The sequence below is a fragment of the Euprymna scolopes genome, chromosome 46, assembly GCF_053919585.1.
Source record: "Euprymna scolopes isolate OS-2025 chromosome 46, ASM5391958v1, whole genome shotgun sequence".
Classification (NCBI taxonomy): Eukaryota; Metazoa; Mollusca; class Cephalopoda; order Sepiida; family Sepiolidae; genus Euprymna; species Euprymna scolopes.
Genome location: NC_136527.1, coordinates 215,297,156 through 215,314,655, shown reverse-complemented (window position 1 = coordinate 215,314,655; position 17,500 = coordinate 215,297,156). Strand labels below are relative to the sequence as shown.

Below are 17,500 nucleotides of genomic sequence, written 5' to 3'. Positions count from 1 at the left end.
AAGAATTTATATTTTGCGTAATCATTTTTTGCAGATTTTTTTCTGAAAATGGAAGACCAGAAAAGATCACAAAAATTAAATTTTAAAGATTATAAATTCCAAGTTCTATAATTTCAGTGTGACTTTCAATTTTTGTTGTTAATTCACCTAATTCATTTGTAGAGTTGCATAGTTTGAAATGACTTGTGCACCAGACAAGTCAATCCTCCCCAGTAAGATTCCTTAGAAGGCCAGAGGAGTAGTAGGCCGAAACATGGTAAAAAATCAACTATGGAAAGCAGGAATTACTGTGGATACAGTTACAAAATTCATAATTCATATCCGGTCGCGCTTAATCACCTGCAAAAGGCTAGAGGATTATTCGGCCGAAACAAACCCTATGCACATGATAACAAAAGTCTGTAAAAAATAAATTATCAAACTTCATCGGAAATTATTCAAAAATATAATTTTTTTCTTCGTTTAAATCTTTTTTTTCCATTTGACTGACTCCACTGTTTTGTATAATTCTTTCCTCTTATTTGAGTTGTTTATATAAAATATTCAGTTTATGTGAAATATTCAGTTTATGTAAAAAAATTAGTTTAAGTGAAATGTTTAGATTTGAAATTTTTTATATGTAAATTATTTCAATTATTTTGACTACTGTTTGAAATGTTGTCAATGCCATCAAAATAGTGTGAGGGGAGGAGGAAAAATAGAACATAATACATTCTCATTTAAGGGGCAGGTAACTCTTTTGGGAGTGATGTCCCTTTGGTTGCAACATTACATTTTTAAACAATCAACGATTTTTTCTTTTCGTTTACGCCAAAATACACACACACCTACAAACACCCCCCCCCCCCGCTAGTCTATATATAAAAGCGAAAATGTGTGTGTGTGTGTGTGTGTGTGTGTGCAGTTTTTGTGTATGTTTTTTTTTTAAACACCCGTCTGGCTGAAACTACTGTCAATAATTTTCCCCACTCTTTATCCGTGCCTAAATCAAAAATGGGGGAAGTTTTTCACAGTGGATTCAGCTAGACGGGTGTTTTTCGGGAAAGATTGGCAAGGAGGGACCAGAGATTCGAGTTCAGACGAGCACCTGCCATGGAAATAACGATAAAAAAAGGATAGGCTCGCAACGTCTCTTCTGTGGGAGAGAGGTTGCAGGGTAGAGAAAAGGGCATCCCCCACTGAGCCACGAAGTCTATTTTGTACTCTGTCAAGGCAGGATAGGCTGTTTTTAGCAGCTCCTGCCCAGATATAGCAGATGGGAACACCTTGAAGATTGAAAATACAAGGGACATACTTCATAATGTGTTTACAATATAAGTAAATTATAAATGGATAAATTTAATTTAATCACGTGATTATTGAAAATGTAATCATGTAATTGAAATATATATATATACTAGCAGTTCAGTCCGGCTTTGCTCGGGCCCTATATACTGTTCATAACTTGCCCTACATGTGAATAATTTCTATATATATATATATATACACACACTAGCGGGGTGGGGTACCCGGCGTTGCCCGGGTGTTTTAGGTGTGTGTTAATAATCCTGCTTAAATATTATAAAAAAAACGATGTAAAAAAAAAAAAAAAAAAAAAAAAAACAAAACAAAAAAAAAAAACGGAAAAAAAAAATTGGCATAAATAAACCTGTGTATGGGGGAGGGGGTAAACTAAAGAATAAGCGAAGTTTAAAAAAAAAAAACAAAAAAAAAAAACGTTGTGTTTAAAGGTGTAAAAGAAAATAAAATAGTTTTGATCGGGAGGAGGGATTGAACCCGGAAGCCTTGACGCAGAGGTGGAAACCAATGCCAACTACTTAACGGTCTCTATATACTGTTCCTAACTTGCCCTACATGTAAATAATTTCTGAGTAATTTCATAGAAACCGCAGGGGTCAAATTTAAAAAAAAATTTTTTAAATTTGACCCCAATTTTGACCTCTTAACATTTATTATTTTGATCTCAAATCAAAATACAAATGTCCAAGTTACCTACATCTAAAATTTCAAGTCTTTAGACCCAAAATTGGCGGAGGAGTTAGGTAGAATAATTCTGTTACGAATGTTTTTTTTTTTTTTTTACAAGGTAGTCACCACTTATCAAGGCCCGGAAGCCACTCGGGGATAAGGGTTATTGTGTGTACAGTACGGTAGTGTTGAGATTTGATAAAGTGTCTTTTGTTTTTTTGTTTTGTTTGTTTTTGTTTTTTTTACACAGTGGTCACCACTTATCAAGGCCCGGAAGCCACTCAGGGATAAGGGTTATTGCAAGTACAAGTCTTACTTACAATAATATATTTATAGGAATTATGGAGGAGGGGGGAGTCTGAAAATAAAGACACTTTTAATTCTTTGTTAGGTGAAAGTACAGAATTACAAAATTATAAAGAGTTAATAGGATTTTAAGCTTTTTATTTATTTATTTTTTTTTTAAAAAAAAAGAAACATCTGATATTTTCATTGTAATTAAATTTTTAAAGGTTCAAATGACAAACTTACCAGAAAGCTCCTATGATGAATGCCCCCGTGGCGACAGGGATGGCAGCTGGATAGTGCCGTTCCCATTCATTGGAGTTAATCTTTTTGAAGCAGCTTATGTACAGGATGAGGAAGAGTGCGATTCCGATGTTGACCGCAATCAGCGTCAGACCAAGGTTCAACCAGGTTCTAGATGAGAAAACAAAAAAAATGCAGAAAAATGAATTTAAAAACAGATATAACAGATATGAGGGGAAAAAAATGAACACATATCCAAGGAAATGGCAGAAACACTAGAGGACGACCTCCAATCCGTAGTGGAATGGGGACAAAAATGGTTGGTCACATTCAATGCTGCTAAGACTAAGCTTGTTTCCTTCAATAACTACAAGAAACCTTCTCTACCACCAATAGCAATGGCCAAGAACACATTGCCTGAAAGTACTTCTTTTAAACTTCTCGGCCTAACGTTTACAGGGAATATGAACTGGAATAGATACATTGAGAGCATTGCCAAGGCTGCTGCAAGGAAGGTTAGCTCCCTCTACCGTGCTAGAAAACTACTTACGCCTGACAGTATCCTATACCTCTATAAGGCCACCATTCGCCCATGTCTGAAGTACTGTTGTCACATCTGGGCTGGTGCATCTACTGCTTGTCTCTCGCTCCTGGACAGGGTTCAAAAGAGAGTCGCCAACCTGATAGGTCCTGAACTGTCATCTAGGCTTCAGCCTCTGTCCCATCGACGAGATGTTGCATCCCTCTGCCTGTTCTACAAATACTTTAATGGTGAATGCTCTGACGAACTGCAAACACTTGTACCTCCCCGACGTAACTACCCCCGACAAACCCGACAAGCTACTAAGTCTCATCCCTTTACAGTAGAGATCCCTAGGTGCAAGAAAGCCTTTTACTCCAATAGTTTCTTCCCTAGAACTGCGGGTCTTTGGAACTCCCTTCCGGGATTCTGCTTTCCCAACTGCAATGATATGCAGAAGTTCAAGTGTAATGTTAACAAACATCTTTCTACTCTTCTCCCTTCATAATGACCCCGCTAATTAATTCCCTAATAGTAGCCCCCTACTTCAAAGTGGCACTGTGCCTTGTTTGGGGTGAAAATTGAAAAAAAAAAAAAAGATATACAGCAGACGGAAGGTTTTTTTTTTTTTCACACAGGCATCACCACATTATCAAGGCCAAGAGGCCACTCAAGGATAAGGGTTAAAGAGTGTACAGTAGAAATTGGACAATATAGTAATCATTAGTAATGAAAATTCGGTAAATTTGATAACTTATATGGAACGGCTCATCAAGAACTTATTTATGTTAGACTTGAAGACAACCATATTGTAGTCAGCCGGAAAGCAGGAAAACGGAAGACAATTCCACAGGCGTGCAGTTCTAAGAAAGAAGCTTTGTTCATGGAATCTACGTTTAGGTTTAGGCACAGATAAAGAGTGGGGGGAATTATTGATAGTGTTTTCAGCTAGACGAGTGTTTCTTGTGAAAGTTTGGCGAGGGGGGACCATAGACTGAAGCTCAGTCGAACACTTTCCATGAAAATAACGATACATCAGAGACAAACTCGCAACATCTCTTCTGAGATAGAGGTTGCAAGGAAGAGAAAAGGACATCTCCTACGAGGCTACAAAGTCTATTTTGAACTCTATCAAGGCAGGACAAGTCCTTTCTAGCAGCTCCTGCCCAGATGTGGCAACAGTATCCCATCCTTGGACGTACCTGGCTCTTATATAGATAGAGAATTGCATCAGCAGTGAGATATCTACTGGATCGATAGAAAGATCCCACCATTTTTCCTGCGGCCCTGGCAACAGATTTGATGTACGTGTTCCATTTAAGATCAGGAGTAATTGTCAAGCCCAGAAGCTTGTCAAAACTTGAGGCCTCATGAAGACGAGAGCCATTCATTTCAATTGATGCCAGATGGGGATCAGAATGTTAAGCAGCATTGACCCTGGCCAGTACCAGATGGGTGACCACTTGGGAACGCTAGGGGTTGTATGTATTGCACAAAGTTGTAGGAATTTCCAGGTTGGTATCTGGGTCCTCACCAGATCACCATGCTTTATATATATATATATATATATATATATATATATATATATGTGTGCGTGTGTGAACAAATGATGAATAAAACATGTCAAAAAACATCTTGAAAAAGAGTTAAAACATATTTAATTTTAAAAAAGGAAGCACAAGATAAGTGGATAGTTCTTAATCCGCGGAGTTTCGAAGAAATACTCTCCTTCTCATCAGAGGGCAGGAATTAGCAAAATGCAGGATCGGATTTTGCATATAAAAGTATTTAATGAAACTACAAGTAAGTCACACATCTTACTGGGTTAAAAAAAAAAAAAAGGGGTGAGGGAATAGAATTTTTTTTTACCAAGTAAGATCTGTGACTAAATATGTTTTTAACTCTTTTTTTTACGGACTATCCACTTATCTTGTGCTTCCTTTTTTAAAATTATGTCTTTTAACATGTTTTATTAATCATTTGTTCATATTATAAGCTCTATTTCCTTTTCGGTTTTATTGAGCTTTTACATCTGGTTGAGATTACTTGTAAATATTAACTCTTTAATATTTATAATATATTTTAAGCTTACCATTTTGATTACCTTGGTAAACTTATTGTAATTTTTTTTTTCATATATATATATATATTTATTAGTTATTTTAAAGTTTTTGTTAAGTGAGGAGAAATACAAACTGAAACAGAAAGAATATTCAGACCTGTAATAATACAAAGAGGGGGTTGCAAAAATGAGATGTGGTGTGAGGAGAAATACAATCTGAAATAGAGAGGCGGAGAGTTTTTCTAAATACATGCAAAACCACATTCATTTTTTTTTAAATCCAAATTAATAAATTAAATAAAATATAATCTCAAAAAGATATGATACAAGTTAGAAAAGCATTTCATCCAAGGCATGAAAATTGTTAAACAAAATGTTTTTACTATAATAGGCTTTAAAAATAAAGGTACAAGATTCAATTTGAAATTTATTTATCTTCAAAGTGCACTTTTATACATTTTTCAAAGTAAGGTATTAAATTTGCATACCTTACTTTGTAAAATTTATAAAAGTGCACTTTGAAGATAAATAAATTTCAAATTGAATCTTGTACCTCTATTTTTAAAGCCTATAGTAAAACACTTTTTGTTTAACAATTTTCATGCCTTGGATGAAATGCTTTTTTAACTTGTATTATTATTTCCTCTGAATTGAACTCATTTTTCCTCTCTGATTTTGACCTTAATAGGATTAAAAATCAAGACATTTCATGCAAATGTAATATGCACAAACTGCAGCACAATATCTGAGGTGTGTTATAGGCATATTACCTCTCCACTTCCTGGATAATCGTAGATGTCTATATTTTTTCGTCTGAGAGTTAACTGCCAAAATCGGTTAAAATCAATGGAGGTAGTAAAATCTTTTCTAATAAATTCCTCCTTCCCCCGCCACCCGTTTACACCGTTGCGGGATCGTTCACAAGGGACAGTCAAAAAGTTAACACCCGTAGTTGCTTAAAAAAACTGGAATGGAATTTTAATGTTCCTTTTCGTTCTATGCTTTCTACTGGGTGAAACGCACCATGGACTTGACCGAATCGAAGGGTTATTTATGCCATTTTTTTTTTTTTTGTTTTTCCGAACACGTTAATTTTTTTTTTCCCCTGATTTTTGCTTTTTGTTTTTCTGATTTCTTTCTTAAAGAACTTTTACGTTTGTTCACCGTTTTTTTTTTTAATTGAAAAAATTTTTTTTTTTATTTGGTTTTGCCAAAAAAAGTTCACCATTTTTTTTTTTTAAACAGGGTTATTACCTCGCTTATTCTTTACTTTACCCCCCCCCCTTACACGCACACACCTTCAAACGACCGGGGGGGGGTGACAGTGTAGAAAGAAAAAAATAAATAAATACATAACTGAAAAAAAAAAAAAAAAAAAAAAAAAAAGACTTTTTTAAATATTTTTTTTTAGCAGATCGGCTAATTTCCTTGAGTCATTCCTGACAACATTTGAATAGAAATTGAGTATTTTTTACGACCGACCCCAGCGTAGTATAAACACCCTCCAATCTCCCCATGTTAAGAAGAGCTTTCGGAATAAAAGCCAAGAACCTCGAAAGCCGTTCTTAACATGGGGAAGTTGTGGGTGTTTATATTACGCTGGGGTCAGTCATAAATACCCTTTTTGCTCACTTTGTTTTGTTTATTCCATTTTCATCTCAAACAATGCCTTGGATAAAATGCTTTTCTAACTTGTATCCTATCTTTTTAAGATTATATTTTATTTAATTAATTTGGATTTAAAAACAGATGAATGTGATTTTGTATGCATTTATAAAAACTCTCCTACTCTCTATTTCAGATTGTATTTCTCCTTGCACCACAACTCATTTTTTCAACCCCCTCTTTGTATTATTACAGGTCTGAATATTCTCTCTGTTTCAGTTTGTAATTCTCCTCACTCCACAACTCATTTTTGCAACTCTCTCTTTGTCATACATGTCTGAATAATAAGAAAATCTGAATTTTTTTTAACAAAAACTTTAAAATAACTTTTTTAGATTAATTTTTTTAAAACTTCTTTCAGAATAGAAAATCTTTACAATTTAGTAGAGAACATATTTCATATAGGTTTCATAAAAAATATTCAGTACATAACGAGAAAAATAGAGATGAAAAGTTCAAAAGGACTGTATAGCTGGTTACGCTCAATAGTAGTCCTTGCTAGCGAAAGACTTTGTTATCGTTATTCTATTATTATTATTATTTAAAACATTTTGTGTCCTGCGCTTTCGCGCTAGGACTAATTGAAGCTAAACAAAATAAAGGATGGAGTACTGTTGCCATATCTGGGCGGGAGCTGCTAAGGATAGCCTATCCTGCCTTGACAGAGTACAAAATAGACTTCGTGGCTTAGTGGGGGATGCCCTTTTCTCTACCCTGCAACCTCTCTCCCACAGAAGAGACGTTGCGAGCCTGTCCTTGTTTTATCGTTATTTCCATGGCAGATGCTCGTCTGAACTCCAATCTCTGGTCCCCCCTCGCCAATCTTTCACAAAAAACACCCGTCTAGCTGAATTCACTGTGAAAAATTTCCCCCACTCTATATCTGTGCCTAAATCAAAACGCAGATTCCATGAACAAAGCTTCTTTCTTAGAACTGCACGCCTGTGGAACTCTGTTCCGTCTGCCTGCTTCCCTCCGGACTACAACTTGGTTGTCTTCAAGTCCAATGTTAACAAATTCCTAATGAACCGTCCCCTTAAGTAAACATTTCAGCAAATCTCCTCACTAACGTAATGTACTTGCAATAACCCTTATCCCTGAGTGGCTTCCGGGCCTTGATAAGTGGTGATCACTGTGTAAAAAAAAAAAAAATAAATTTGATTTTTAATCCTATTAAGGTCAAAATCAGAGGGGAAAAATGAGTTCAATTCACAGGAAAGGGCACATAAATAATATTGAAGCTAAACAAAATAAAATTTGATTTTTAATCCTATTAAGGTCAAAATCAGAGGGGAAAAATGAGTTCAATTCACAGGAAAGGGCACATAAATAATATTGAAGCTAAACAAAATAAAATTTGATTTTTAATCCTATTAAGGTCAAAATCAGAGGTGAAAAATGAGTTCAATTCCCAGGAAAGGGCACATTAATAATATTGAAGCTAAACAAAAAAAAAATTTGATGTAACATAAACCCCTACAAATAGAGGTATGAAATTTTGCAAGTGATGTTCGTTTCTCACTAACCTGTTAATGCGAGGGTCATACTGTAAGGCGAGATAGAAATCAGAATAGTAAAACACGGCCATGGCGGCAAGAAGCCAAATGACATTCCGTACTGTGTATGGCGATGATTTTGGCTTCAATTCTTCTTCGTATCGCGAATTCAGGAGGGTCTTTGTTTCTTCAGACAATTGTTCATCAGGCTGCGAATCTGAAAAATAAATGACATAAATGTATATATGTGTGTATATATATATATATATATGTATATATGTGTGTGTGTATATGTGTGTGTGTGTGTGTATGTGTGTGTGTGTATATATATATGTATGTGTGTGTGTGTATATATATGTGTGTACAATAAGAAGGGGAGGGGGCAAATGAACTGGAATTGGATGACCTTGTCCTATGATGCAAGTCGGTTTTTATTTTCTGGAAGTACTATGGCAACTACATCATCCAGTTTTGGCTTCTTTTTGTTTACAATAATGCAAGATCATTTTTTTTATTATTTGAGAAAAACACAGGTTCATAAATAACTTACCTGATAAAATTGTCTCCGAGATGGGTATATTTGTTGATGACACCAGTCTATTTTGAAAAAAAGACGATAAAGAGTAGGGGGGGGAATTATTGATGGTGATTTTAGTTTCTTGTGAAAGTTTGGCTAGGGGAGGACCATAGATTGAAGTTCAGTCGAGCACTTTCCATGAAAATAACATGAGAAAGAGGTTGCAGGGAAGAGAAAAGGACATCTGATTTTTTTTTTTATCTTTTTTTTTTTTTACATAGGCATCACCACATTATCAAGGCCAAGAGGCCACTCAAGGATAAGGGTTAAAGAGTGTACAGTAGAAATTGGACAATATAGTAATCATTAGTAATGAAAATTTGGTAAATTTGATAACTTATATAGAAACGCTCATCAAGAACTTATTTATGTTAGACTTGAACACAACCATATTGTAGTCAGCCGGAAAGCGGGAAAACGGAAGACAATTCCACAGGCGTGCAGTTCTAAGAAAGAAGCTTTGTTCATGGAATCTACGTTTAGGTTTAGACACAGATAAAGAGTGGGGGGAATTATCGATAGTGTTTTCAGCTAGATGAGTGTTTCTTGTGAAAGTTTGGCGAGGGGGGACCATAGACTGAAGCTCATATGTGGCAACAGTATTCCATCCTTGTACGTATCTGGCTCTTATATATTACATATGAAGGAGTCCCCTGTGGAATTTCCACAGGTCCCACTAGTTTTTTATTATTTGAGATGAGATTTATTTATTTGCCAACTGTTATCCTCATCCTCGTTGTCGCTTTAGCCTACGATTTCAGGTGAGCATTGTCTGAAGATAGCAGTTTCAATCCTATCCAAAGCAGGCCAGAGGATTGGTTGGCCGGAACACGGTGAAACAACGACTATGGAAGGCAGTAATTACTGAAGATACAGTTAAGAAATTCAGCATTTGCATATTTTATTTATTTTAAAATAAAGAGGATAATGTTAGGCATCACTCTACAAGACAGAAAGACAAACATCTGGATCCGCCAACACACAAAAGTTATCAACATCAAGACATCCAAACACAGATGGGCAGGGCACATAACTAGACATCAGGACAATTTCCATGGCAGGTGCTCGTCTGAGCTCCAATCCCTCGTCCCCCCTCTCTAATCTTTCACGAGAAACACCCGTCTGGCTGAAACTACTGCCTAAATCCAAACGTAGATTTCATGAACAAAGCTTCTTTCTTAGAACTGCACGCCAGTGGAACTCTCTGCCGCTTGCCTGTTTCCCACCTAACTACAATTTGCACATCTTCAAGTCCAACGTAAACAAATTCCTGACAAACCACCCCCTTAAGTAAGACACTCTATCAAATCCCCAATACTAATGATTACTACAATACTATCTCATTGATTACTGTACACGCAATAACCCTTATCCCTGAATGGCCTTCGGGCCTTGATAAGTGGTGACCCCCATGTAAAAAAAAAAAAAAAGAAACTGGTTTGTTAGTTTTTCGAAAAACTAAAAAAACCACTGCTTCAATATTTCCACTATACTCATGCGTGTTTTTATATATTTTTAATGTACTTAATTTTTATTTAATTTTCCCCACTCCTTATCTGTGCCTAAATCCAAACGTAGATTCCATGAACAAAGCTTCTTTCTTAAAACTGCACGCCAGTGGAACTCTCTGCCGCTTGCCTGTTTCCCCACCTGACTACAACTTGGACGTCTTCAAGTCCAACATAAACAAATTCCTGACAAACCGCCCCCTTAAGTAAGACACTATCAAATATTTATTTATTTTTATTTATTTATTTAAAAAATTTTTTTTTTTATTTATTTTATTTTATTTATTTTATTTTTTATTTATTTTATTTATTATTTTATTTTTATTTTTTATTTATTTTATTTTATTTTTTTTTTTGCCGGAGTTTGTAATTCGTAATATTTGTAATAATTAATTTTATAACGTCACCAACTAACTGTATCGTTATTTTCATGGAAAGTGTTCGACTGAGCTTCAATCTATGGTTCCCCCCCCCTCGCCAAATTTTCACAAGAAACACTAGACTAGCTGAAAACACTATCAATAATTCCCCCCACTCTTTATCTAACCCTAAACTTAAACGTAGATTCCATTAACAAAGTTTCTTTCTTAGAACTGCACGCCTGTGAAATTGTCTTCCGTTTTCCTGCATTCCAGCTGTCTATAATATGGTTGTCTTCAAGTCCAACGTGAACAAGTTTCTGATGAGCCGTTCCACTTAAGTTAAGAAATTTACCGAACTTCCATTACTATCGATTACTATATTGTCCTTTTGACTACTCTACACTCTTTAACCCTTATCCTTGAGTGGCCTCTTCGCCTTGATAATGTGGTGATGCCTGTGTAAAAAAAAAAAAAAAAAAAAAAAAAAAAAACCAATACTAATGATAACTACAATACTATCTCATTGATTACTGTACACGCAATAACCCTTATCCCCGAGTGGCCTTCGGGCCTTGATAAGCGATTCGAAGAAGTTGTCAAAAAAAAAAAAAAAAAAAAAATATATATATGTATAACAAATAAATCTTACCAAAAGGGAAAACCAAGAACGAGATGGAGGGAGGACCTTATACAACACATGGGTCCCAAATGGCAGCGAATAGCTCGGGACAAAGTTTGATGGCTAAAGCCCATGGAGGGGTTCCTTACTGAGTGATAAAACCCTTATTGATTGATTGAACTTCCATTAGACATTGCGAGCCTTATTGTACCGTCGGAGCTCCAATCTATGATCTCCCTCTTATCATGAAGTGACTTTATGACGTCATACAGTTTGGTGCAATCGAGGTTAAACAAAAGGTTGCCATAGCGATAGTTTTTTTTTTTTTAATAGGTGGCACCACTCATCAGGGCCCAAAAGGCCACTCGAGGATAAGAATCGTGGCCTGGTGGGAGATGTCCTTTTCTCTTCGCGGCAACCTCTATCTCACAGAAGAGATGTTGCGAGTTTGTCTCTGCTTTATCGTTATTTTCATGGAAAGTGTTCGACTGAGCTTCAATCTATGGTCCCCCTCACCAAACTTTCACAAGAAACACTCGTTTAGCTGAAAACGCTATCAATAATTCCTCCCACTCTTTATCTGTGCCTAAACCTGAACATAGATTCCATGAACAAAGCTTCTTTCTTAGAACTGCACGCCTGTGGAATTGTCTTCCGTTTTCCTGCTTTCCAGCTGTCTATAATATGGTTGTCTTCAAGTCTAACGTAAACAAGTTTCTGATGAGCCATTCCACTTAAGTTAACAAATTTACCGAACTTCCATTACTATCGATTACTATATTGTCCTTTTGACTACTGTACACTCTTTAACCCTTATCCTTGATAAGTGGTGACGCCTATGTATCCGTTCCATTTAAGTTATCAAATGTACCGAATTTTCATTACTAATGATTACTATATTGTCCAATTTCTACTGTACACTCTTTAACCCTTATCCTTGAGTAGTGGCCTCTTGGCCTTGATAATGTGGTGATACCTGTGTAAAAAAAAAAAAGTCTCTGATGAGCCGTTCCACTTAAGTTAACAAATTTACCGAACTTCCATTACTATCGATTACTATATTGTCCTTTTGACTACTCTACACTCTTTAACCCTTATCCTTGAGTGGCCTATCAGCCTTGATAAGTGGTGACGTCTAAGTAAAAAAAACAACAAAAAAAAAACATTTTTTTTAATCTTTTTTAACTATTTACCACATAAGTAGTTTGAATTTAGGTAAAAATGGCAATTTAGGTAAAAGTGGCCTATCGGCCATGATAAGTGGTAACACTTCTGTAAAAAAAAAAAAAATTTTTAAAGAATGTACAGTAGAAATTGAACTTATATGGAATTGTTCATCAGAAACTTGTTTATGTTGGACTTGAAGACAACCATATTGTAGTCAGCTGGAAAGCAGGAAAACGGAAGACAATTTGTTCATGGAATCTACGTTTAGGTTTAGGCACAGATAAAGAGTGGGGGAAATTTTAGTGATAGTATTTCTGCCAGACGGGTGTTTCTTGTGAAAGTTTGGCGAAGGGGGACCACAGAATGGAGCTCAGCCGAGCACCTGCCATGAAAATAACGATAAAGCAGAGACAAACTTGCGACATCTCTTCTGTGAGAAAGAGTTTGTAGCGTTGATATGATGTTTTGAATATAATAAACTAGTTATGACCAAAGTTTCATTTCATTCGGATAAAACACTAAGAAACGGGGGGGGGGCCTAATTAGAGTTTTTTTAAATTTTTTTTGTATATATATTATTTAATTCAATGTTACTCTATTTTATGGGCTACTTTTAAGTGGGCCACTATATTTATAATATAAAGCTGAATGTGTGTGTGTGTCTCATCACGAATAGGCTCCTATGTGGTTGACTATTATAAAAAACTGATTACATATAATGATAGATGTATCGAGACACAGGAATGGGTATGTTTGATCTGGCAGAACGGTGGTTCATAAAAATTGTGGGGTCTGCGTACGCGCCTGGTCCACAAAGTATGGAAATAAATTTTAAAATTAAAAAAAAAACGTTTACAAGTGTTTTTGATATAGATGTACATAAGAATACTTTGATAAGTATGTTTTAACTTAAATAGGGATAGTATAATAAAATTGTGAGGTCTGCGTTCGCGCCTGGCCTCCATAGAATGGAAATAGGCACAAACTTTAATAAAGACTTTTCATATCTATCTGCGTAAGTATACTTTGATAATTATGTTTCAGTTTGAAGAAATATGGTATAATAAAATTATGAGGTGTTCGTTCGCGCCTGACCTCCATACAATGAAAATATGTCACAAAGTTTAACAAGGTTTTTTAATATAGATCCACAGAATATTGTGATAAGTGTTTCAGTGTGAACAGGTATGGTATAATAAATTATGGGGTTTATCTATTTTATTTTTACTTTCATCATATTTTGCTTTGGTTTTGATACCCCCAAATTCGAAGCTATCTCTTTACAACCCTTCGTTTTCATAACCTATCATATTTTCATAAATCAGAGTCCATTTTCTGTAGGCTGTTTTTGAACCCAGGTCAACGACGGGTACTTTTGCAAGTATATATATATATATATATATATATATATGTCCATATATCTATAAAGTGAAAGCGTCTATGTGTGTGTGTGTGTGTGTGTGTCTGTGTACATTTCCCTACGCAATAACTGTCAATTTTTAGTCTACAGACTCGAAATTTGATATACAGAGTACTGAGATTTGGGAAAATCTATGTAATCGGTTTTCAGCCAGAAATTTGGTTATTAAGGGGTCAAAGTTCAACAATTTGACCTTTGAGAACTCTACCAAACTCCAACAATTTTGGGTCTAAACACTTGAAATTTTAGATATAGGTTCCTTGGACATGGATCTAACCTAACTTGATTTGAGCCCAAAACAATAAAAGTTAAGGGGTCATAATATGGGTCAAATTTTAAATACTTGACTTTTTTTTTTTTTTTGCTCGGCATACACCTCCAAACACCCGGGCTAGTATATATATAAGTATATATATAGTTTTTAAAATATTTAAAATATATTTTAAAAACTTTATATATACTGCTCTAAGTGTATCAGAATTTTTGTAGGAATTTTTGACACCCCTAACACGAAACTGCGAATAAAATATAAAAAACTCGTAATTTCTCTTTTAAAAGTGGGTTGTTTATTTCCTTTATGGATTATACTTCCAAAATAAACTATTACAGTTGTTTTAAAACTAATAGAAATATTTTTTTTTATTTTTTAAAAAAACAATAATGAATTTTACGAACTCAATATTTTTCAATTTTTAAACTTTAAAACTATCAAAATTTTTCTATTGATTCTATTTTTACGATATTTTCAGGGTCAATGTGAACTTTTATGCTCTTTACAATAAACCGAATATATTTTAGACAAACGTTTTTTTTTAAATTCACGCCTCCCCCATTTTCAAGTGTCTATTAAAAAGTGGATAATTAATTTACTTACCAAAGTTTTATATATCACAAATTGAATATAAAAGATCAATATATTCAAATTTAAAACAAAAAAAGTAGTGTTTTTTTTTTTTTAGAAATTTACCTGTAAAGTCCGAAGTTTAAAACCATTTTTATTAAAAACCAATTTTTTTTTTTTTTTTAAATGAAACCTTGGTCCTTGCTCCTTTAATTGAAAAAAAAATTAGGGCTTGAATTACATTTTTCGAGGAGTTATAAGTTTGGAAAGACAGTAGGTCGAATTATTCAATATTTTTTCACGCATTCCTAAGGTCAGTTTCTGACACACCTAATGCTGCTCCCCATTTGGGGGCACCAAATTGGTCAAAAGGAAAATTATTCCCAACTCGCATTTAGTTAAAAATCCACTTTCTTATAAATTGAATTTATTCAAAACTTATCGCAAAAACATAAACAAATAAAATTATATATATATATATATATATATGTATATATATATATAAAAGAACAAGTAAGTTTTCTTATTGGATTTTACCGTCATTGGATATTTATGTTTTTAACTCATTTTTCAAAGTGTTTTTTTAACATGTTTTATTAACTATTTGCTCTTATTATAAGCTCTATCTACTATTTGGTTTTATCGAGCTTTTACATCTGGTTGAGATTACTTTATAAATATTAATTCTTTAATATTTATAATATACTTTAGTTTTACCATCTTGGATCATTTTGGTAAATTTAATTGTAATTTTTATTTTATATATATCGAGAGAGAGAGAGAGATCGAAAGAGATCAGCTATGGTGCCATCCAAAATTATCTCCCTTTTAGTCGTCACTTTTTTTTTTGTTCCAATTTTCATTGCAGATTCTACTTTGGTTTAAATAGCATCACCTGAAGAGGTCTCTAGTTAACTAGTTAAAATGTATGTGCGTGTGTGTATAATATCTATATATATATATATATATATATATATATATATAAAAATGTAATTGTTGGCTCGTTCTAAACGAATAAAACCATATTTTTACGTTACCAATTTATTTGAAATTTTCAGACAACCCATTTTTAGAGTCAAGGTATGTTTTTATGTTATTAAAATAAATTTACCTCGCGAATTATTAAAATTAAAATATTAAATAAAATAAATATATTTTTTTAACCGTTACTGCGAATCTGTTCTGTTGAGAAAACTCTTAAAAGTCGTTACCTGTATTGATCAAAATTTAAAACCACTGATTATATGTCAGCCTACATCACAGTAACATATATTGAGTGAGTTCCTAACAGTATTTTGTATAGTTTTTTTAGTTTAAACTCATTTTCCCAAAAGTTCCCGCGTTCTCGATACAGTCTGCCACCATTTGCATTTTTCAAATATACCGATAAACACTGCATGATTTTGAACTGATTAAACATTATACATTACAAAATACTGTCACAAACCCACCGATTATGTCAGCCTATGTCATGGTAACATATTCGGTGGGTTTTTGACACTGTATTGTATAGTTTTTAGTTTTCAACTTAATTTCCCAAACTTAACGTATTCAACAGTCTGAAACCATTTCTGTTTTTCCAGCCGATTAAACATTTTACCTTACATAAAAACACTAAACAATTATTTTGTATTAAAATTGCAGATTCTACTTTGGTTTAAACAGCATCACCTGAAGAGGTCTCTAGTTAACTGGCTGGCTGAAACATACTCATGAATGTGCAGTGACATATGTAAAACAAAAAAATGTATGTGTGTGTGCATCCCCCACTAAGCCACGAAGTCTATTTTGTACTCTGTCAAGGCAGGATAGGCTGTTTTTAGCAGTTCCTGCCCAGATATGGCAACAGTATTCCATCCTTGGACGTACTTGGCTTTTATATAGATAGAGAATTGCATCAGTAGTGAGATATCTTCTCGAGCGGTAGAAGGATCCCACCATCTTATATATATCTATATCTATATAAAAATGTAAATGTTGGTTCGTTCTAAACGAATAAAACCATATTTCTACGTTAACAATTTATTGAAATTTTCAGACAACCCATTTTTAGAGTCAAGGTATGTTTTATGTATTAAAATAAATTTACCTCGCGAATTATTAAAATTAAAATATTAAATAAATAAATATATTTTTTTAACCGTTACTGCGAATCTGTTCTGTTGATAAAACTGAACTTCCGGTTCGATTCATCTCACAGCCACGAATTGACAAAAGATTTCATTTTCTGTTAACTCAATAAGTAAAAAAAAAACAAAAAAAAACAATTCATTTGTTTATCTTCCAAATTTTTTAAGTTACACATTTTTTCTTTATTATATAAGGCCAAAAAAAAAAAAAAAAAGTTGGTCGCTTGCTTTTTGAGTTTTTCTTTTTCGATATAAGATTGATTGGTAAAGTACAGTTTATTTTTGTCCGCGCTGTTTTTTAAATTGTATTTCCAGCACCCTCCCCACCCCATGTTAAGAATGGCTTTTTAAATATTAACGTTATTATTACAACACGGATCAATAATAGAATAATAACGTTATTTAGAAAGCCATTCTTAACATGGGGAGGACGTTTTGTTACTATTCTATACTTTCACCTAACAATTTAATCACCAAAAGATGGTACTTATGCAGAGAAGATACCGTGCTGAAATAACATTATTAAAAAAAACATAATTCATTTGTTTATCTTCCAAATTTTTTAATTTACACATTTTTTCTTTATTATATAAGGCCCAAAAAAAGGTTGGTCGCTTGCTTTTTTGAGTTTTTTTTTC

At 33.9% G+C, this 17,500-nt stretch overlaps 2 protein-coding genes across 2 annotated transcripts in view; one reads left to right on the top strand and one right to left on the bottom strand.

Annotated features, from left to right (window-relative positions):
- Positions 1-17,500, top strand: part of LOC145270359 (uncharacterized) — a 121,295-nt gene that overhangs the window by 43,453 nt on the left and 60,342 nt on the right. Inside the window, exon 2 of the mRNA XM_080126009.1 lies at positions 2,481-2,643. Coding sequence (XP_079982135.1) covers positions 2,481-2,643 — 163 coding nt within the window. The remainder of the gene's footprint in view (positions 1-2,480; positions 2,644-17,500) is intronic.
- Positions 1-17,500, bottom strand: part of LOC145271059 (transmembrane protein 128-like) — a 34,055-nt gene that overhangs the window by 7,850 nt on the left and 8,705 nt on the right. The window contains exons 2-3 of the mRNA XM_080126605.1: positions 8,270-8,456; positions 2,500-2,667 (exon numbers count right to left, since the gene is read on the bottom strand). Of these exons, the coding sequence (XP_079982731.1) occupies positions 2,500-2,667; positions 8,270-8,456 (355 nt within the window). The remainder of the gene's footprint in view (positions 1-2,499; positions 2,668-8,269; positions 8,457-17,500) is intronic.